This window comes from Rana temporaria, chromosome 13 (genome assembly GCF_905171775.1).
Source record: "Rana temporaria chromosome 13, aRanTem1.1, whole genome shotgun sequence".
Classification (NCBI taxonomy): Eukaryota; Metazoa; Chordata; class Amphibia; order Anura; family Ranidae; genus Rana; species Rana temporaria.
In genome coordinates, this window is record NC_053501.1 from 46,155,554 (window position 1) to 46,179,319 (window position 23,766).

General features: G+C 43.4%; 1 protein-coding gene across 1 annotated transcript in view; it reads left to right on the forward strand.

The window, feature by feature from the left end:
• Window positions 1–23,766, forward strand: part of LOC120920963 (protein farnesyltransferase subunit beta-like) — a 30,629-nt gene that overhangs the window by 1,347 nt on the left and 5,516 nt on the right. Inside the window, exons 2-9 of the mRNA XM_040333467.1 lie at window positions 2,533–2,597; window positions 12,050–12,122; window positions 13,272–13,363; window positions 16,296–16,442; window positions 17,820–17,903; window positions 18,197–18,283; window positions 18,384–18,513; window positions 19,736–19,868. Coding sequence (XP_040189401.1) covers window positions 2,533–2,597; window positions 12,050–12,122; window positions 13,272–13,363; window positions 16,296–16,442; window positions 17,820–17,903; window positions 18,197–18,283; window positions 18,384–18,513; window positions 19,736–19,868 — 811 coding nt within the window. The remainder of the gene's footprint in view (window positions 1–2,532; window positions 2,598–12,049; window positions 12,123–13,271; window positions 13,364–16,295; window positions 16,443–17,819; window positions 17,904–18,196; window positions 18,284–18,383; window positions 18,514–19,735; window positions 19,869–23,766) is intronic.

Here is a 23,766-nt window from a genome sequence, read left to right on the forward strand (position 1 = left end):
ATATATATATATATATATATATATATATATATATATATATATATATATTCATATAAATTAAAGTGAACCTCAGATCTCAATGACTGCACTTTTTTTTTATTTATTTTTTCTGCACACTTCCTTAACCAGGCTATTTAACCACTTGGCTCCCACCAATAATGTACTGTGGACAACAGCCGCTGTTGGCAACGTGATATACCCTTACCTTACTGCCTACGTCTGGTTTTAGGACACACGCATGCGCGCCCAGCACCCACTGTGATTGCACAGCGTGTCGGCAAGTCCCAGCCAAAGATTCACAGCTGGGACCTGCTGATCAGCTGTATGCAATCGCAGCCCAGAGCTCTTGTGTTGGTATGTTTTAGGCCCCTTTGACATGTACGGATCCGTACGTGTGTATCCACTTGCTCAGTGGGGATCGCTCCGTTGATCCCCGCTGAGCCGATGACACTGCGACATTTTGTTTAGATATATTTTTTGCGGGAATTTTTTTTTGGCGTTTCCTAGAGGTTTAATACAAAAGTAATCTGCTAACCTTAGCAGTTACAGCTGGGGAAACTACAATGGGTGTCCTGTCCTTTGTTATCGGATTATACACAGAGGGGCAGAGTGGCAGAGTGTGGGTGCTGATTCAATGGAGGCCATTCTTATCCATTCTGTAAAGACCCAATTGTTCTTTCTGTGGCACGTCCCTTTTTTTTATTGATAACCAAGTATACACCATATCTACTGATTTTTGTTTTGTTCCTAAATCATTTTCATAGATAATGTTGAATTTCCACATTGGATGAAATTAAAGTGGAGGTCCACCCTAAAAAAAAAAAAAAAAAAAAAAAAAAAATTACCAAAATCCTCAGGGAGAAAAAAATAAAAAAACATCAAAAGCAAATAAAAAAAAATATATAGCATATACTGTACAAGCTACACAAGTCATATTGTAATTTAATGTTATTAAAAATGGCCTTTCCTTTTCAATCTGCAGCTCTATCATTTTCTGTAAATTGTAATGCAATATGGCAACCACAGAATGTGTACAACACCCCCCCCCCCGAAACATAATTTCTTGTGTGATTGGCTAAGATGCAAGTCAGATTTCCGGCATCCCCTGCAATAGTCTTTTTATCCAAAGTTGTAAAGGCAGAAGGTTTTTTTTTTTTAATTTATTTTTTATATATATCTTTATGCACTCTATGCATAAAGAATTTTTTTTTGTGTGTAGCAGCATCCCCAGCACACCCCCCAATTACCTACCAGGGCCCCATCTCTCTCCAGCGATGTCCACAAATGTCTAAGCCATCCGGGACACTCCTGATTGGCTGAGACACAGCAGCGGCACCGTTGGCTCCCGCGGCTGTCAATCGGAAGAGAGGGGGTGGGGCCAGGTCAGGGCTCTGTGTCTGAATGAAAAAATGGAGCTCTGACTCGGGTCGGGTACCCCCATAGAAAGCTGCTTGCTGTGGGGGCACTCCTCGGGAGGGAGGGGCAAAGAGAGTCCCGAGAAGAGGAGCAAAACCAACTGCACAGAGAAAGGGTAGTATGAGTGTGACACGTTTGTTATTTAAAAATAAAAACAAGACTTTACAATCAATTTAATGCATAGGATACATTTAGGCTCCATGTACATGGGACGTTTTTACAACCTCTCCTGAACAATTTAACTTGACAGATAGTAACCCACGTTTAAACATCTGTTTTGTCGCGTTTTTAGAAGCGTTTCTAAAAATAAATAAAATGTGGTGTGTGTGTGTGTGTGTGTGTGTGTGTGTGTGTGTGTGTGTGTGTGTGTGTGTGTGTGTATACACATATATTATACTTTTTTTATTAAATGGGGTGAAACGCTGTTTAGAAGCATTTGGTGTCGGAAACTTTGGAGTCTGAATGCATTTTTTTTTTTTCAGACAACTACCAAAATAGACACTTACCTTTCTACTGTTTAATGCTGCATTCATACCTAAGCAGTTTTGTAGGTTGAAGCTCAAAAACACTGGAGCAGAAAAGAAAAAAAATCAACGATTCTCTATAGAGATGGTTCACTTCTCCACACTGTCGCCTGAAGCCAGACGTTTGAAGCTCAAACAAGTTCTGGAGCTTTTTTTTTTCGATCAAATCGGGCGCTTTTTTATTTTATTTTATTTTTTTAGCATTTCTATTCTCATGAGATGAAAAGCGGAGCGGTCTGCCCGTGTGAAAGGGGCCTTACATTTATATAAAATACAATAAATATAAATAGAATAACCCCCAACTCCTAATCCTAAACTGAACTCGAACCCTAACGAAAAAACATTTATAATTAATTAATAATAAAATAAATAAATAAATGCTAATGGAAAAGCTGAAATGCCTAGTAACAAATGATGCAACAGATAAAGGTTTCTCTATTGGCTAATAAAAATACTAAAGCCCCAAAATGCATACAAAGGCGTGAAAAAAAAAAAATACCGAAAATCGCTCAGACACTACTCGGGTATGAATATAGCCTTATAGAATCTGTCTGGGAATTGTGTTTTTAGGATGTATGTTTATCTTTTACAGAAAAAGGTGGAGAGTTCTGTGGGTGCCATCTTCACTGCCCTCAAACAAAGCCACGGGGCCTTTCAGTGAGTATTGTACTATTTTTCTCCCGCTTTCTCTCGGATGCCTTATGGCCTGTACACACGATCAGAAAATTGTACAAAAATGCAGCTTTTGAAGTGATCTGATGGTTAGTACACGGCTCTCGAGAGCCAATCACGACAGTTCATCCAATTATTATCAGATGGGACAAGCACAAAACGTTTTATCGTGGGATACCAGGTCACATGATTTTCGTTTAATCGGTACAGTTGTGGTTCGAAAATACATTATCAATGCATTACAACACATCTCGTCACTTCCAAATTTGTATTCTGTTGTACAAGAATTTTCGTAACTTTGGTTAACTTTTGAAAACTTCATTTTCGATATGAGATTAGCATGCAAAAAGGAACCGACAATCCTTCATCACATAATCTCATTGTGTGTACCAGGTATAAGGCTGCATTCATTGTGTGATATTATTTATTTTTGTTTTTACATGCGTAAAAGGCGCCAAGTTTGATAAGGCACATGAGCAAATTTGATGTGTTTGCATATATTGAAATGAGCGGGATGCTTTATTTATTTTTATTTTTTTTGTTGGGCAGGGCTGGGGTTTTTTTTTTTTTTTTTAATAGGCCTTGTTCCCATACTTAAAGCGGTTGTATACCCTGTAAAAAAATATATATATATATTTTTTTACTTCTGTAAAGGAAAAGCCATAATGAGCTAGTATGAACCGCATACTAGCTCATTATGAAATACTTACCTTAAAACGAGGTGAAGAGAACTTACCTGGTCCACGCCGAGCGAGATGACCTCAGGTTTAGGAGATATTCTTTATACCTACAGGTAAGCCTTATTATAGGCTTACCTGTAGGTAAAAGTCAAAAAGTGGGGTTTACAACCACTTGCATGGTCATGGCTGTTGCTCCCAAATTGACATTTGTACAGGTGAGTGTCCTGAGCTTTCATGTTCTGTGTTGGGGGACACATAGCCACACGGATGTTCAATCGGGAGCAGTTGCCATGAATGGGACTGCCTGCACACCGATAAACCCCTTTCCATTTTGTGTGAACAAACATGGCCCACACATGATTTTTTTTTTTTTTTTTTTTAAAAGATAACAAACATGTTCTACTTGCTTGCTCTGTGTAATGGTTTTGCACAGAGCAGCTCCAACCCTCCTCTTCTGGGGTGCCCTGCCGGTGCTCCAGGCCCCTCCTCTTCATTGGGTGCCCACACGGAAAGCTGCTTTGCATGGGGGCACCCAATGTGGGCTCGCTCCCCAGTCCTGCTGCTGCGTACATTGACACAGACAGAGGGACTTGGCCCCGCCCCCGTATTGCAGCTTTTGATTGACAGCAGTGGGAGCTAGTGGCTCTTGCTGCTATCAATCTGTCCACCTCATCCTTTAATCCCCAGTGCCTGAAAAATGTTAGGGTGACGTTCTATCTGCCCGGCTGTCCTCCATATTTCCTTTCCTAATGTTTTCAAATACATTTATTGAAACATTGCAGGAAAGTGAACCTGTAGACATGATGTGGGCAATTAGGCATTTACACATTATTAATTTGCAAATGAGTTTTTAATTCACACCAAGCTGGTCCTGTATCTACAAGCACTGTGTATTCATCCATCTTCAGCATTCATAGCAGAAGCCCAGAAGTCTGCACTGGACTGTAGTTGCAGCAATGTGGAACAAATGTTAATGGCAACAACACTCATTATCGCTCAGGATCTGTCGGCCCACTTGCACTCTGTTAGCTAGATTCATAAAGAGTTAGGCCGGCGTATCAGTAGGACTTAAATGACTTCAGTGCTTTTGCACGTAATGTTAGAAATGCCCCTGCAGATGCAGGATCAGTGTGGGTCATGGTAACAGTTGGGCAACCAACATTTTCATAAAATTGGCAACACCAGTCACCATATTTAATGTTTAAAGTGGTTGTAAAGGCTGAAGGTTTGTTCCCGTCATTCATTCTATGCAGAGAGGTAAAAAACCAGTGTGCAGGGGCCCTCCAATCCTTACATGAACCCCTTCTGATCCAGCGATGTTTACAATATAAGTAGAGTGGGATAGGGGGCGCTACTTGATTCAATCACAATATTGAGTGGTAGACACCTGTTTACAATAGCCTTGATCTTATGGGGACTTTCCCTCCTCATTGGCTGAGACAGCAGAGGGAGCCCATTGGCTCCCACTGCTGTCAATCACAGCCACACCTAACCCTCTATTCCTGTCTTCCTGCCCAGTTCCGGCAAAAAAAAAATCCCTGAGCCCAACAATGTAACAGATACGTGTGCAAACAAGGGTTGACCACCCTCTCCTAAATTTCTCCTGAGTAGTGTGCGCATAATGGGGCAGTAGTCATGTTTTACCGATGAAGGAGAAGGATGGATAGATATGGAAGATGGGGGGGGGGGGGGGGGGAGAAAAAAAGGCGGAGGCAAGCATGGAGATCCTAGAAGTAGCCAATCACTCCATGTGAGTGGGTTCTGTCTTCCTCCCAGGCTATCATGTGTTGCACATGGGCAATTCTGTCCATCCCGCAAGCCTATTCAGCCAGTGATGGTGGTTCGTCGCCAATGTCTGGCTATTACAGATCAAACGGCAGTGAGGAAACGTCTAATCAAAGTCTCTTTGATTTTGTTTATAGGAACCTGGCAGCACAGAAGGCGCGATAATTTAGGGCAAGTTGGGTAGTTGATCGCCCACAAGGCTGTCCTATAGTTGTAGTCTATTGTCCGAAAATGGGGTGCCCTAAATGTGGGTCATGGGGTGCCAGGGGCCTGCAAACATCACCAGCAGGTATTAGGGATAGAAGGTTACATTTTATGTAAGATGGTGGGAGAGCGGTACCATGTAGACCAGCGATGGCGAACCTTGGCACCCCAGATGTTTTGGAACTACATTTCCCATGGTGCTCATGCACTTTGCAGTGTAGCTGAGCATCATGGGAAATGTAGTTTCAAAACATCTGGGGTGCCAAGGTTCGCCATCACTGATCTAGACTCTTTCATTCTTGGACCAAGGCGGCACAATGTCTTGGGCAAGCCCTGGTTCACAGTATAAATTCCCGGCTGTAGATGACCATAAAAACAATGAATTCCTAACCGTGTGTGTAGCAATGTGCCCGTCCTGAAGTGTCAATGAGAAGTCCCATTACTCGTTTCAATAAATCTGTTATTTTGAGGTTTGTAACGCTCTCTGTGCCCTGCAGCTAACACATGATCTGACCAAGGTTTTTGTTGTAGCGACAGTAATGATTGATTTCAGGCTTCCCCGCATGCTGCTTTCTCTGTCTGCAAAAAAAATTTTGGGAAAAAATTTCCCCGTAAATCTGTCGAAATTCCTTCTAACAAAATGTACACAGCTAGCTGAATGTGAAATTGGCGGAGAACGTACTGTGCATTTAAAGATGAAATCCAGATATGCTGTGTATATATAAAAATGTACTTAAATATTCATTTAAAAATCATTAAATATATTTTTAAGTACATGCGTTCATTTTGCTATCGGCTTCCAGTAATCTATACAGCAGCACTTAGACTAGGAGAGGGAGGGGCAGTATTTGTTTTCTTGCACGCCAACAGGAAACCGCACTTACAGAGAGAGACGCTTAACTGCAAAAGCGAGGTGAAGCCACCACCTGTCTGTGTTGGCTGGCAGGGCTGTCTAAGGCCTCCTTCACACAGGTGATTACACGTATCCACCGGATTGCAGCAGCAAGGATCGGCGGGATTACCCGTATCCACCGGATTGCAGCAGCAAGGATCGGCGGAGTCTTTTTGGCTGGGATGACGGGTGAATGGCAGCAGCTGCTCAGCCTGTCCAAAGTAATGACCGGTTGATATCAGCCATCGTTGTGCATGTATGTAGATCTCTGAGCCTGGATGCAGCCAGTTGTGTCCAGGATCAGATGCCCATCTCTAATGCCCTGTACACATGATCGGTTCATCCGATAAAAACGGTCTGATGGATTTTTCCATCAGTTAACCGATGAAGCTGACTGATGGTCAGTCTTGCCTACACACCATCAGTTAAAAATCTGATCGTGTCCAACGCGGTGACGTAAAACACAACGACGTGCTGGGAAAAATGAAGTTCAATGCTTCCGAGCATGCGTCGACTTGATTCTGAGCATGCGTGGATTTTTAACTGATGGACGGCACGTTTTTTTTTTTCTATTGTTTTTTTTAACCATCAGATCATTTTAAAACAAGTTCCTAGTTTTTTGACTGATGGATAAAAAACCGATGGGGCCCACACACGATCGGTTCATCTGATGAAAACGGTCCATCAGAGCGTTTTCATCAGACGAACTGATCGTGTGTACGTGGCATAACTGCAGGTGACCACTTGGTGTGCAGATAAATGCATTGAAATCTGGTGTTTAGTCACCCTTGTGGTGGAGGACTTAATCTCAGGACAGACCTAAAGAGGAGGTCTAGGCTCCTTTAGAAAAAGTTAAAGGGGTTGTAAAGGTTTGTTTTTTATTTTCTAAATAGGTTCCTTTTAAGCGAGTGCATTGTTGGTTCACTTAACTTTTCCTTCCATTTCCCTTCTCAATTTTTTTTTCCTTTGTCTGAATTTCTCACTTCCTGTTCCTCCTCAGTAAGCTGTTTGGGCTGACTAACCACCGCTTGGATGATGGTGACACCATCATTTACTGAGGAGGAACAGGAAGTGAGAAATTTAGACAAAGGGGGAAAAAAAAAAACTTTTAAAAGGGAAATCGAAGGAAGAGGTAAGTGAACCAACAATGCACTAGCCTAAAGGAACCTATTTAGAAAAAAAAAAAAAAACCTTTACAACCCCTTTAAGTCAGCAGCTACAAATACTGTAGCTGCGGACTTTGAATCTATGGACACTTACCTGTCCAGGAATCCAGCGGTGTCTTCACCCCAGCTGATTTTTTTTTTTTTTTTTTTAATCGGCTCACTAGTGCTGCTGCCGCCATTTCTTGTAAGGGAAACCAGCAGTGAAGTCTTGCGAAGTGCGCTTTGTGAATGGCCCAGCGGCGGTGGGAGGAGGGCCGGGGGGCTGAACTTTCAGGTGACTGCTGCAGCAGTCACCCAGAAGTGGAAGTGGGTACCTGTCAAACCCTGAAAGGTGGCAGCTGAGGGGGAGGAAGCAAACACCCTTTTTGGAGGAGCTCCGCTTTAACATAAATACAGCTTCTTTGACTGATAATACACCCCCCCCCCCTCATATACACCCCTCCCCCCTATATGTGAATTATATATTTGGCCCTTTTTCTGGAGATGAGTACGGTAACTGTAATCCCCCCCCAAAACATGTAGAGAATGGGTGCAATAGATGACTCTGAACACTCCCCTGTGGGCCACAAGTCAGAATTCTACTCTGATGCCCCGTACACACGATCGGAAATTCCGACAGCAAAAGTCCGATGTGAGCTTTTGAACGAAAATTCCGACCATTTGTATGCTCCATCGGACTTTTGCTGTCGGAATTTCCGCCAACAAAAGATTGAGAGCAGGTTCTCAAATTTTCCGAAAGAAAAAATTCCTATCGAAAAATCCGATCGTCTGTAGCCATTCCGACACGCAAAATTTCGACGCATGCTCGGAAGCATTGAACTTAATTTTCTCGGCTCGTCGTAGTGTTTGTACGTCAACGCGTTCTTGACGGTCGAAAGTTCAGAGAACTTTTGTGTGACTACTGTGTGTATGCAAGCCAAGCTTGAGCGGAATTCCGTCGGAAAAACCATCCAAGGTTTTTTCCAATGGAAAATCCGATCGTGTGTACACGGCATTAGTGATCTCGCCTCTGGCAGTCTTCAGCATCCTCAGCTTCTGTGAGTGTTCTAGTCCTGTATCCCCCCCGCCCCCCCACCGCATGCCTTGGTTCCTCCCGCTGCATCCTTTGTCACTGTAACACACAGCAGTAATGTAGGGGCCGGCTGGAGGGTTCCTTGAGTGCAGCGAGGAATCGGACATCTAACTCACCCAGGAGTATGTTTGATGTAAGAGGAAAGGCCGTATCACTTGAACACAGCAGAGTTCTAACTCGCCAAATTGCAGGAACAATTCTTTGGGTTTTCTTTTGGAATAAACGCTTTTAGCCAGATTCAGGTAGATGCGCCTAACTTTAGGCGGGCGTAGCGCATCTCATATACGCTACGTCGCCGTAACTTAGAGAGGCAAGTACAGTATTCACAAAGAACTTGCGCCCTAAGTTACGGCGGCGTAGTGTAAATGGGCCGGCGTAAGCGCGCGTAATTCAAAGTAGGCTGTAGTGGGCGTGTTGTATGGTAATGCCTCGTGACCCCACGTAAATGACGCGCCGAACGAACAGCGCATGCGCGGTCCGGCGTATTCCAGTGCGCATGTTCAAAATCACGTCGCAAATAGTCAATGCTTTCGACGTGAACGGAACCTACGCCCAGCCCCATTCTGAATTGGCTTACGCAAACAACGTGAAATCCGACGACTGTTCCGACGTCCATACTTAACATTGGCTGTGCCATCTTTTTGGTGGTTTATCTTTACGCCTGCAAAACGCCTTGTGTAAACAGCGTAGCTTACTGTGACGGGCGTATGTACGTTCCTGAATAGGCGTATCTTGCTCATTTACATATTCTCGGCTTAAATCGACGTACACGTCCCTAGCGGCCAGTGTAAATATGCAGCTAAGATACGACGGCGTAGGAGACTTACGCCGGTCGTATCTTAGCAACACAGAAGCGTATCTCAATTTGAGCATACGCTTAAAGATACGACGGCGCGGATTCGGACTTACGACGGCCTATCTACTGATACGCCGTCGTAAGTCTTTGTGAATCTGCCTATATGAGTTGGTTTTAAAATTGTGCACTTGCTTTAGTGTAGAAGTGATGTGGGTGAGTTTCCTGCAGCTCCCGGGAGTCTGGTACCTGCGCAAATTGCTCAGGATGGCCAAAGCACATATAGCAGTTATTGGGCCCTTTGTGATGGCAATAAAGCTTATTGAGTGCTTTAACCTCTTCCCTCCTTCCATAACAGATATGTAGCGGTAGGAAAGTGGGCCTTAATGCCCAGCCACTGTGGTGGTCTGAGGTTCTTTGCTAAAGAGGGAGCTCCCAGCACGCTGAGCTGTCTCCTACAGCTTTTGGTTAGTTTGTTAATGGGAACCAGCAGGACAGGCTCCTCCCAATCATGTGACTGCAATGACAGTGGTCACATGATCAGAGACCAGTCTGCTTTCTCATGGTTGGCCCACTTAAAGGGTAGCAGCGGGTAAGTCTTGCCTATGGACAGTCTTGACTATCATCGTTTTTATGTTCAAGCTTGACATCTTTTGGTATCTATTTACTCAACACCAATTTGTCTTTTAAAGTTTACCAAAAAAATAGGAAATATGGTACATTGTGTTTTTGTGTGCAGTCAGCCTAGGTTCACACTGCTGCGAATTCAAAATCGCGGTAAAATGCGCGATTTTACCGCGATTTCGCGGCTGCGATTTTGCCGCGATTTCGGCCGCAATTTAATGTAAATCGCGGCCCGAAATCGCAAAAAGTAGTACAGGAACTACTTTTTGAAATCGCAGATGCGGCGTTGCACTGATTAGGACAGTGCCATTGCCGCCGATTTGACATGTCAAATCGCATCTCAAATCGTTCCAAATCGTACCCAGTGTGAACCAGGGCTTAAACTCATTTAGCACAGGTTCACACTGGGTACGATATCCTTAGATTTGAGATGCCATTTCACATGTGAAATCGCATCTCAAATCGGCGGCATTTGCCGGCAATGACACTGTCCTAATCGGTGCGACGCCGCACCTGCGGCGCTGCACCGATTTCAAAAAGTAGTTCCTGTACTACTTTTTGCCATTTCGGGCCGCGATTTACATTGACATCTGTGTAGAAACCTGCACAGATGTCTCTTAAATTGCGGCCGAAATCAAGAGTGAAGCCGTGCGAGTTCAGCTGAACCAGTGTGGACCAGGGCTTATTAAAATTATAGGTTTGGAAAAGTTGGTGGTTTTAAGCTTTTGAAATAAAAATAAAAAAATGAATAGAGCATTTCTCTCTGTAGTGTGCACTTGCCTCAATCCAAAGCAGTGAGTGTGATTTCTGCCCCCTCTGTCATTTCTTTGCTACTTGCATGAGTCGCTTCTGACAGGATACCTCAACACCACACTACCCCCCCCCCCCCCCCCCAGCATACAGAAGGTGCTTGGTAGTGTCTGCTGTCCATGTTTTCATCATATGAGACTGTATGGAGGGGGTGTGTCTATTCCCTCAAGTCAGGTCTTAGTTTCCGCTCCCTGCCTAATGATGTGCAGTATGTGCCATCTGATCCCTGTCCCTAGCTTCTGGAGCTGAGAAATCACCTTTTGATCTTGGTGTTTTTAGAGCTGTAGAGAAGAGAGGCTGCAGATAAGCAGGTACAACTTGTGTAAGAGGATTTGTTTAATCCTTGTGTATCAGCAGAGGCGAGTCACGCCTCTGAGTACATGCAAATTTTTGTCACAAGATATTTTGCATGTACCATTATTTTCTTTGCACAGATTTAGGAAATATAATTTTTAAATATTTTGTAGTATGTAAAGTGGTTGTAAAGGCAGAAGTTGTGTGTTGTGTTTTTTTTTATTTTTTTTTTTATCTTGATGCATTCTATGCATTAAGATAAAAAACCTTCTGTGTGCAGCAGCCCTCCTAAGACTTGCCTGAACCCCATCTCGGCTGGCCGAGACACTCCTGGACATCGTAGGACAGAGACTCTCCCTCCCGATTGGCTCTCGCTGCTGTCAATCAAAGTCAGCTAGCCGTTCAGGAGAGGGAGGATGCGGGGTCAGGCCACGGCCCCATGTCTGAATGGACCTAGGGAACTGTGCATCGGGTGCCCCCATATAGCAAGCTGCTTGCTGTGGGGGCACTCATCGGGAGGGGCCAGGAGTACAAAAGAGGGACCCGAGAAGAGGAGGATCTGGGCTGCTCTATGCAAATCCACTGCAACTGAGCAGGCAAGTATAACTTGTTTGTTATTGTTATAGAAAAAAAAATTGACTTTACAATAATTTTTAAGTAATTTTCAGGTCTAAAAAGCATGTTTGAGTACATATGTGAAGGATGAAAATACTGCTTGTGATATTGTTGGTAATAGTGGTGGGAAGAGTCACCTTATAACACAAAGTAAAAAAAACAGTACAGCGAGTCGTCAACTTCCCTTTCAGAAGACAGTCGGCAGTGGCCGATCCCATACATTTTATCAGAATATGTATATATGAACGACTCCTAATACAGCGCCCTGTTTATATGCGTTCAACTTGTGATTGCCATTGAGCGCTGTATTAGGAGTCGGTGTTCACTTTTTTTATTTTGCGTGGGATTTTCAATTCAGCGCCTATTGGATATTTTTACTTTGTATTTATTCATTAGTTTGTTTTGTTGCAGATTAGGGTAAGTGCAGAGTGGGGATTCATCATTAATACATTTATCATAACTGTTTTACTTTTAAGCAGAACGACATTTGTGTTTCTTCCAGGCTTGTATTGGAGAGAGAGCTCCATGCCCACTACCTACGCAAAGGCTTGCAGCACCTCTCCGACTCTTACGAGGTAATCAACTATTTTACATTTAAAGTACTGGGGGTGTGAATATCTCTATCTCTCTCTTCCCCCTATGGGGGATCGGATGAACACGGACCGCATGTCGGTTTTCATCCGATCCGGCAGACGGAAGAAAAATAGGATTTCTTCCGTCTGCAAATGCGGATCTTTGCGGAGGCGGACAAATTACGGGTGTCAGCGGATGGTCATCCGCTGACACCCGTAATCACATAGAGACCCATGTATGTCCCGTTTTCATCCGCAAACGGACGGATGAAAATGCGGACATACGGTCCGCTAGTGTGAAAGGGCCCTAAGGATGATGGCGACCACTGTGATCATTGGGACCTTCAATGCTTTAGAACATTTTCTGTACCCTTCCCGAGATCTGTGCCTCCATACAATCCTGTCTGAGGTCTGCACACAATTCCTTGGCTTGGTTTGTGCTCTGACATGCACAGTTAACAGTTGCGACCTTTATATAGACAGGTGTGTATTTTTTCCAAATCGTACCCAATCAACTGAATTTACCACAGGTGGTCTCCAATGAAGAAACATCTCAAGGATGATCAGTGGAGACCGGATGCACCTGAGTTGCATAGCAAAGGCTGTGAATACTTTTGTACATGTGATTTTTGTTTTTTTTATAAATGTATATTTTTATAATTGGGGGAGAATGCTTCAGCAGTCCCACTATTATTGAACTTAATGGACTTGTGTCTTTTTTTTTTTTATCTGACTATGTAACAAACGTCTTCCACGTTGTCATTATGGGGTATTGTTTGTAGAATTTTGAGGAAAATAATGAATTTATTATTATTATGGAATAAGGCTGTAACATAAGAAAATGTGGAGAAAGTGAAGCACTGTGAATACTTTCCGGATGCACTGTATGCCTGTAAATACCCAAATGTGCTTCTGCAGGCTGAATGTTTGTATAAGCAGCTTTTTGTTTTATGCCCAGTAGTATGCATGAGGCTTTAGCCATTTCCATGCATTTGCAATGTTGTGTGTCAGAAGCTGTCCTCATGCAAATCTGTTACTTAGTGAAATGGATCGCTAAGCTTTGTTCCATGGAGAGTCTCCAGGTAAATCTACATTGAAGAAGCACTTTTCGATGTTTGACTTCTTTTCTGTGTAACCTTTTCTTTATCCTAGTGCCTGGATGCCAGCCGTCCCTGGCTATGCTATTGGATTGTACATAGTTTAATGATATTGGATGAGCCAATCCCTGAATCTGTGGCATCAAGGTGAGCCGTATTAAAATAATAAAGTCAGCTATGAATGTAATGATCATGAACTGTATCATGCACACCCATTTATATTGGTAGTATAGTTCTCATAGTACATTTGATATTTCTGTTTCTTGGAACGTTGTGGTGCCTTCTGATTTTGATATTTTTTTTTCCCAACAAAACCGTAAAGTGAAGCCACTTATTTTAATTTTCTTTGGTAAAGAGATAAAAGGTTAGAACCTCTAGGATGTTTTTATCGCCACAGTTGCTAAGCCAGAAAGTATAGAAAAATACAAAATATTACAGTAATACCTCAGATTGCGAGTAACGCGGTTGAATGAATGAATGAATGACTTGTATAGCGCTACACATGCAAACTGAATCGCCTCTGGGCGCTATTCCAGCCAGTGTCTGCTTGGCTGGTGCGGTCATTTTACCCCGTAGGATCACGACACACTAGGGACACAGTCATACACACAGATATACTGGGCCAATTTTGGACAAGATCCAATTTACCTACCAGCATGTCTATGGAGTGTGGCAGTAGCAATAGGAGGAAGGAGATGGACAGCCGCACTCCAAAATATCTTTTCAAAAAAGTTGTCTTTTATTTTCAAGCAGGAACATGCATAATCACCACAACCATAAACCAGGACAGCCGACTAGTTTCGCACTCTTGCTAGTGCTTAATCATAATCTTAAACCATGATTAAGCACTAGCAAGAGTGCGAAACTAGTCAGCTGTCCTGGTTTATGGTTGTGGTGATTATGCATGTTCCTGCTTGAAAATAAGACAACTTTTTTGAAAAGTTATTTTGGAGTGCGGCTGTCCATCTCCTTCCTCCTATTGCTACTGCTACGTGCATTGCCAGCACCTTGGTAATCCGACCGTCCCTGATTGTCTATAGGGCTCACCTGGAGCGGTGAAAATCTTCTTCTATGGAGTGTGGGAGGAAACCGGAGTACCCGGAGGAAACCCACGCAGACACAGGGAGAACATGCAAACTCCAGGCAGATGGCGTCGTGGTCGGGATTCGAACCAGCGACCCTTTTGCTGCTAGGCGAAAGTGCTACTCACTACACCACTGTGCTGCTTTTGGTTAACTTAACATTTCACAATACGAGCTATTATTTTATTTTTTTCTGGCACAGGTTTGCCAGTTTTGTCCCGAAAAACTAGCAGGATTCAAGCCTCTGCAAGGTGCAGTACCGCATTTGGCCAGAGGTACGCGGAGCCATTCGGAAAGACTCAGTTCCCGAGTCTCTCGGGTGCCCCCCAACCTCTGGCGGCATTGCATGCAATAGAAGTCAATCTGGCACAAATAATCTTTGTGTCCATTGACGTCTATGGGGAAACTCGCTTTGATATGCGAGTGCTTTGGATTACAAGCTTTCTCCTGGAACGGATTATGCTCTTAATTCGGGGTTCCACTGTAGTTAAAATAAAGAGAGAGACAAAATTGGACATGTTTTAGTGGGGATTTTAGTTGTGGCAGTTTACATTTCTGCTTACTAATTGGGTTGATATTTGCTCTTGTTTGTCCAGATCAAGAAGTGTAGGAAACGCTCACCAAGCACTTTTTGGGAATTTGCAATGTAAACATACAAAGAATGACATCACATAGCAGATAAGAAAGTACCGTAGTTGGAAAAGGTCTAAGGTCAGGTTAAAGTTGCCATCCAGTATTAAAGTGGATGTAAAGCCGAATTATTATTTTTTTTTTTTTTTTTGTCACAATGTACAGTATAAGATTTCCTATCATCTGTGCCCAGTCTTGCCACACAGAGTTAATCCAGCTCTGAGCAATCCTCTTTTATTGTTCAGTGAAATAAAACAGACTTGCAGAGAAAAACCTTAGTCTGTTCCGCCCCCTTGCTGTGAGTGACAGGTTATTTACATATCTCATGCACTAGCCTGGAGACGGGCATTATTTTTTAATTCCCGCCCCCCCCCCCCCCCAAATTATTTTCTGAAGTCATGTGGTTACTTTTCTGGATTTTGACTGGCTGTTAGTGATCGTAGCAGAATTTAGTGTAAGGAATACACAGGAAAAAATGCATTTTGACAAGGGGAGTGTAGAGGTGGGCGGGGAGTCTACTGACATCACGACTCCACCCACAGAGCTCCAGACAACAGATCCACCCACAGAATCTGCAGTTTTTCAGTTCTTATAACAGACAGAGGGGAGACATTTGACAGGTGAGGCTACATGCAGGAGGCATCTATATCCTTATAGATCAGCACAATGGCAGTAGTTTAGAAAGGATGAGAGCGGCTTTACATCCACTTTAAGGTTCCTTCTATGAAGGAGTCAAGAGTAGAAAGGAACTTTTCCAAAGCTGGAAGAAGTTGCTATTGGGCCGATGTTCACCAGGGTGAATGTATGTGAATATAGGAACCTGCCCTCTTGGCCCGTGAGGAATTGCCAGGGAAGGGATTTTGATATTAAACAGTTTCCTTTGGATTTTGAAGACTGACTGTGGAAGACCGTTGGAAAATGTTTGTTATAAAGTTTTGGGATCTGGTCTTCTCTAAAACGAGTCTCTTGGAGGAAGACGATTATTGCTCCAGAGCTCAGCTAGACAGCTTGTTTGCTTAATATTCCAGGAGAGACCCTTCGGGGTCATTGCTGCACCGGTGACGGCAGACACTCTACTCCCGCAGGGTGACAAGTAGTTGGGGGAATCCTACCAGCATATGATACATTATATTTCAGCTGCAGAAGACCATCTGCAGTTTTGACACCTGACTTGGTGCAGATTTGCCCTCTAGATTGCTGCCCTGGGGTGCTGAGAGGTCCAGACTTGCTGTCGCTGCTTTCTCTGCTGCAGCAATACATTTACTTGCAATTTTCCAGACCACTTGTGTACAGCAGTGACAGGAAATGACTTGCAATGGATAGAATATCATTTGTCCCTACTTCTTAATTTTTCCTATTTTTCTCAGTGTTTGCCAGTTTCTAGGTCAATGCCAGGGTCCCAATGGGGGCTTTGGTGGTGGACCCAGCCAGCAACCTCATCTAGCCCCTACCTATGCAGCAGTGAATGCTCTATGCACCATTGGAACAGAAGAAGCCTATAATGTCATTAACAGGTATGTGGGTGAGATGAATCTGCTATCTCAGAAGGACCAGGAGTATTGGGATGTATTCTTTCTCTTATGTTACATTTCCTAGGAACCATTTTTATCTGTATTCTAATTTAGATGTTTATGTATAGTTTTCTATTGTACACCTGAAATATCAGAAGGTTCCTTGGTATCCACTTAGTGCAGGTGATCTGACTATATGGTTCCAGCTATCGAGATGGTTCCTGTAAGGACTGTGCAGGCACAATCCTTGCCGACGAACCTCCCAGGGCGACGTGGAATTTGAGGTAAGTGGCCAGTCGGCCTCACGTACTCGCTTCGCTCGGATGGCTCGCTATGCTCGCTCGGCCTCCTGGCTCTTTTTTTAACATCCTCCAATCCACAGGAATGTTAAGGAATGAGCCTGGATGCCGGCCGAGGTTTGGAGATTTCCGTCAGCAAAGATTGCGCCTGCGCAGTCCTTACAGGAACCATCTCGATAGAGGAACCATACGACAAGTCACTGGTTCACACTACAGCGACTTGGGATCCGACTTCTCAGACCTCAAGTCACTTGACATCAGTAATCCCATGTTAGTCAATGAGAGCCGTCTTAATGCACACTACTAAGGTCGCTCCGAAAGTTCCTGTACTACTTCAAGGCAACTTCTAGGCAAATTGTTCCCATAGATTTCAATGGAAGTCGCCTTCAAAGTCGGATCTCCATCTTAACTGAAGCAACTTTACAGGAAAAGAAAATAGTTTACTCGGCAAACTCCTCCCTCCCACAGAGCTGATTATTCTGTGATTGGCCACTGGTAAAGTCGCTTGTCATTGAGGGAATTTTAAGTCGCTTTGTAAGTTGCTCCAAGTCGCGCTGAAGTCGTCTTGCAAAGTCGCTCTGTAAGTCAGGTTGCCCCTGTGTGAATCGGCACTTACTCAATTACTAAAATAATAATTATACATATTAAAATGCCAGGTTGTTGGCAGCCGATGCTAATTGTGGCTTTCTGCGATTACCTGCGGAGATCACTGCCGGACACGCTTTGTGTTCATCCCGCAGTAATCAGAAACGGAGGGAGCAGTACACTGATCTTCCCAGTAAAGACCATTGCAGGGGAGGTGTCGGCACAAGTCTGACCATTGAAGGACAGGCAGGCTGTTCTCCCAGCACAGCCAAAAAACTAACTGGTTGGATGCGAGTCTATGCCCAGTGTGGTCAGTTTGAAGATGCTTTTAAACACATGTACATGGTACAGCAGACATATTCATATACTATACCTTATCCTCTAATGATGATGATCTACCTTTTTTATACTGACTATATTGTCTATCGCTGGAAAGATTATTGTAAATTCCATCCTTTGTGTGTTCCCTGCCAATAATGATGATTTGATTTCACAGGGAAAAGCTTCTGGAATTCCTCTGGTCACTGAAGCAACACAACGGATCTTTCAACATGCATGTGGGAGGGGAAGTGGATGTAAGGTCAGATATTCTGTTTTTAATTTGATTTATTGTTTTCTTTGGTAGATGGGTATATAAAACGTATTTGTTTGAGGTTTGGATACAGCGCTATTGGAGATTACAGCTCGCCATTATCGGCATTGATTTTGAGTCCTTCTACTGCATTATTTATTTTGTTAGTTTAGGGAGTAGGAAGGATTTCTCATAAAATTTTAGACTTTATGGGAATAAATGCAATTTTATAATAAGTGTTGTGGGTCATTTCTTGCATTGGAGGTCAGTACTTGATGGTTTAATTCCTTGTTCTATTACAGAAGTGCCTATTGTGCTGCCTCCGTGGCATCACTGACCAACATAATGACACCCAAGCTATTTGATGGTACGGCTGAATGGATAGCCAGGTATGAAAATTGCCTTTTTTCATTGATATAAACGTCTAAATATCTGATGTTTTAGGATAACGTCATGACGCATTGCTTTTCCATTGGACCACTGTTATAGGTGCCAGTTTTGGGAAGGTGGTATTGGTGGGGTGCCAGGCATGGAAGCACATGGAGGATATACATTTTGTGGCTTGGCAGCCTTGGTCATAATGAAGAGAGTTCACCTTTTAGACCTAAAGAGCTTGTTGGTAAGTGATTTTTATTTTTTTAAATATTATAATTTTTGTTTATTTCAATGATTAACCCCTTTGCTACCAAAACCTTTCCCCCCCCTTTTTTTTTCTTCTCCTATTTTTGACTTCTTTTCTGAAAATGTGCTTAAAACTCTTTTTTTTTTTTTTTTTTTATATTTTCTTGAAAGCGGAGGTCCTATAAAATCAAAGGCTATTAGTGCAACCGTTTATTAAATCTATGTTTTCAATAAAAATAGCTTCAAACTAATGTAATGCACATAGAACATGTCCAAATGTTCTGTACAGTATAGAAGATGAGACGGCTTGCTCACAAGCCAGCCAGCCCCGCACTTACGCCATCCAGGTCGTGGGCGGCTTCTCCTCCCGGCCAATCCGGTCTTAGGACCCTCTTCCTGTCCTGATTGGCTGGAAGAAGCAGGAAGACAATAGTGAATGTTGATTCGCTAATGTCAAGTGGGTGAGCCCAACCTTTTTAAAGCCAATTGGAGCCTCAGGATCTAATCATGTGCTTCACAAAAACAACCAATAGAACTCTATGCTTCCGGAGACCCACATGGAGATTAGGGGGTTGGTGCCCCTTATGAATGGGCCACTGCTGCATGTTATACTTACCTGCTCTGTGCAGTGGTTTTGCACAGAGCAGCCTGGATCCTCCTCTTCTCGGGTCCTTCTTCTCTGCTCCTGGCCCCTCCCTCCTGTCAAGAGCCCCTACAGCAAACCAGCTGCTATGGGGGCACCCCAGCCAAATCACAGCGCTTTGTATCCATTCAGACACAGAGCTGTGATTTGGCCCCGCCCCCTCTCTCCTGATTGGCTTAATGACTTTGATAGAAGCGGCAGCCAATGGTGCCGCTGCTGTCTCAGTAAATCGGGAAGGAGAGTCCCAGACGGCCGAGACACTCCTGGACAGAGATGGGGATCTGATAATTATTAAGGGGGCTCCTGCACACAGAAGGTTTAATATCTTAATGCATTAAGATAAAAATCCTTTTTTTTTTTTTTATCGTTATTTAAGGTATGCCGGTTAAACAAAATGGCATAATATCACACATGTCAATCCACACCGAATGAAAGGCAACAACAGAAACCCATCTGATAAAAATCCTTCTGACTTTACAACCCCTTTAAGCAATTGTAAAAAAAAATCCTAACAGACCTAGATGTTCAACAAGCCTAACTGGATAAATGAATAAAATTGCCTTTGGTTTTCTTCCAGAGATGGGTTGCTTTTAGACAGATGAGATTTGAGGGTGGATTCCAAGGTCGCTGCAACAAGCTGGTTGATGGCTGCTATTCCTTTTGGCAAGCTGGTCTGATGCCCCTCCTCCATAGAACTTTACATGCTGAAGGTAACGGCCTTTCTGCCATGTTTTATTATAGAGAAGATGGAGCAGTGCAGCTTGATGGTGTCCGTGTTCATCTTCTAGTGATACACGTTATATGTTCTTTGTGACATTAAACAGTTGTCTTTCACTGGATGTATGAATGCCATCAAATTCCAGTGCCCCAGGTACCAAGTGTACCCCCCCCCCCCTAATCAGGTGGCAATGTGCAGTTGTTGGGAAATATAGACATACCAGATCATGTGGGTAGTGATATTTCCCAACACACAGCCGACTTCCTATGCTGTAAATTCCACAGATAAAATCGGCTTGGTGTCCCTTTTACCTTCTATAATAATGGCTTTCTCCAAGTGTATCACAAAATGACATCTCGATCCCTATGTGGGCCCAGGAACTTACTATACAGGTGGTTCTCAAAAAATTAGCATATTGTGATAAAGTTCATTATTTTCTGTAATGTACTGATAAACATTAGACTTTCATATATTTTAGATTCATTACACACAACTGAAGTAGTTCAAGCCTTTTTATTGTTTTAATATTGATGATTTTGTCATAAAGCTCATGAAAACCCCAAATTCCTATCTAAAAAAATTAGCATATCATGAAAAGGTTCTCTAAAAGAGCTCTGAACCTAATCATCTGAATCAACTAATTAACTCTAAACACCTGCAAAAGATTCCTGAGGCTTTTAAAAACTCCCAGCCTGGTTCATTACTCCAAACCGCAATCATGGGTAAGACTGCCGACCTGACTGCTGTCTAGAAGGCCATCATTGACACCCTCAAGCAAGAGGGTAAGACACAGAAAGAAATTTCTGAACGAATAGGCTGTTCCCAGAGTGCAGTATCAAGGCACCTCAGTGGGAAGTCTGTGGGAAGGAAAAAGTGTGGCAGAAAACGCTGCACAACGAGAAGAGGTGACCGGACCCTGAGGAAGATTGTGGAGAAGGACCGATTCCAGACCTTGGGGGACCTGCGGAAGCAGTGGACTGAGTCTGGAGTAGAAACATCCAGAGCCACCGTGTACAGGCGTGTGCAGGAAATGGGCTACAGGTGCCGCATTCCCCAGGTCAAGCCACTTTTGAACCAGAAACAGCGGCAGAAGCACCTGACCTGGGCTACAGAGAAGCAACACTGGACTGTTGCTCAGTGGTCCAAAGTACTTTTTTCGGATGAAAGCAAATTTTGCATGTCATTCGGTAATCAAGGTGCCAGAGTCTGGAGGAAGACTGGGGAGAGGGAAATGCCAAAATGCCTCAAGTCCAGTGTCAAGTACCCACAGTCAGTGATGGTCTGGGGTGCCATGTCAGCTGCTGGTGTTGGTCCACTGTGTTTTATCAAGGGCAGGGTGAATGCAGCTAGCTATCAGGAGATTTTGGAGCACTTCATGCTTCCATCTGCTGAAAAGCTTTATGGAGATGAAGATTTCATTTTTCAGCACGACCTGGCACCTGCTCACAGTGCCAAAACCACTGGTAAATGGTTTACTGACCATGGTATTACTGTGCTCAATTGGCCTGCCAACTCTCCTGACCTGAACCCCATAGAGAATCTGTGGGATATTGGGAAGAGAAAGTTGAGAGACGCAAGACCCAGCACTCTGGATGAGCTTAAGGCCGCCACCGAAGCATCCTGGGCCTCCATAACACCTCAGCAGTGCCACTGGCTGATTGCCTCAATGCCACGCCGCATTGAAGCAGTCATTTCTGCAAAAGGATTCCCGACCAAGTATTGAGTGCATAACTGAACATAATTATTTGAAGGTTGACTTTTTTTTATTAAAAACACTTTTCTTTTATTGGTCGGATGAAATATGCTAATTATTTTAGATAGGAATTTGGGGTTTTCATGAGCTGTATGCCAAAATCATCAATATTAAAACAATAAAAAGGCTTGAACTACTTCAGTTGTGTGTAATGAATCTAAAATATATGAAAGTTTAATGTTTTTCAGTACATTACAGAAAATAATGAACTTTATCACAATATGCTAATTTTTTGAGAACCATCTGTATGTCCTGTAATTAACCCAAATCTGTCTGTGCTGTGTGACTTCAGTTATAGGGTTAGATTGGAAGTAATGACTGTTTTGAATGGTTTAATGTGTTCTACATAAGGTTTTAAAGTGGTTGTGAACCTTCTGAAATGAAAAATGAACAATGCATATCCTTGTATAGTGTGTTCTTGCCACAGTTCAAAGCACAGAGTCTGCTTTCCCATTCCTCTGTCATCTGCATGAGTCACTTCTGATCTTTTTATCCCATGAAATGGTGGTGCCCCCACCCCCAGCATATAACAGATGATTGACGGCCCCAGTTGTACAAGTTTCCTTATGATACTGTGTAGAGGGGGGTGTGTCCATTCCCTCCACTCAGGTTGCAGGTTACACTCAGCTGTCCTTTCTGTGCTGTGACATCAGATCCCACCTCCTGGAACTCAGAAATGCTGTGTAAACTGTGCACTGTGACTGTACAGGAGAGATGGCTACAGATACAACTTATGGAAAAAGATTTGTTTAATCTCTGTGTAGCACCTGAAGCTAGTCACTTTAGCGTGTATAGGTAAGGGTGTGCAACCGCTTTAACCACTTCCATACAGGGCATTTTCACCCCTTCCTGCCCAGACTAATTTTTAGTTTTCAGCGCCCAAACAAAATTTACGTCTTTTTTTTTTTTTTTTTTTTGCCCACAAATAAAGCTTTCTTTTTTTATAAACGCAAGAAAAATGCCAATTTCGAAAAAAAAGCACTATTTTTTACTTTTTGACTTCATAAATATCACAATTTAAATAAAATTAAAAAAAAATCCTCCGTTTAGGCCAATACGTATTCTTCTACATATTTTTGGTAAAAAAATCGCAATAAGCGTATATTGATTGGTTTGCGCAAAAGTTATATTGTCTACAAAATAGGGAATAGCTTTATTGAATTTTTTTTATTTTTTTTACTAGTAATGGCGACGATCTGCGTGGGTTTTTTTTTTTTGTGACCCTGACATTTTTGGAACCGTTCACATTTATACAGCAATTTAGTGTTATAAAACTACACTGATTACTGTGTAAATGTGACTGGCAGGGAAAAACTAGGGGGCACTCAAGGGGTTAAATATGTTCTTTAGGGAGTGATTCTAACTGTAGGGGGAGGAGACCGATCTGTGTTCCTCTGTACTGGGAACACACATCGGTCTCCTCACCACAGACAGGACATGGATCTGTGTGTTTAAATGCACAGATCCACGTCCTGCTGTAATCACTGGTGCCCGGCGGACATCGCGGCCGCCCGACACGCGCACGGGTCCCGAGGGATGCCGCGGACATCGCGGCCGCCCGGCACGGGTCCCGAGGGATGCCGCGGGCCCACGCCCCTCAGACGGCCGGGTAGCCCAGGACATCATATGACATCCACAAAGGATGGGAGATCCCTCCTCTGGATGTCATTTGACTATGGGTGGGTACTGAAGTGGTTAAGGAACGTGTCATTGATATTCAAATTGTGTGCAATAAATTGACCACTTTGTGAGCGCTCTACGTACATTTACTGCGGTAGGGCGGCTGCTCTGTACCAGATCATGTACCTAGTATGTGATCGGACACTTCTGGGTCAGGGGTGTGTGCCGCCAGCGGCCTGTTCTCGCTGTGATTTGACACGGTGGGAGCCAATCAGCGGGTCTGGCAGACTCTGTCCGATGGGACCCGCCGATCGTTCGGGACACAGGCAGAGTGGCAGTCTGCCTATGTAAACACAGATCTCTGCCTACCCCTAGTCAAAGCACCTCCCCCCACAGTAAGCACAACCTGGGCATACATTTAACCCTTTGATCACCCCTGATGTTAACCCCTTCCCAGCCAATGTCAGAAGTACAGTGAATTTTTTTTTTTTTTTTTTTTTTTTTTTTTTTTTAGCAC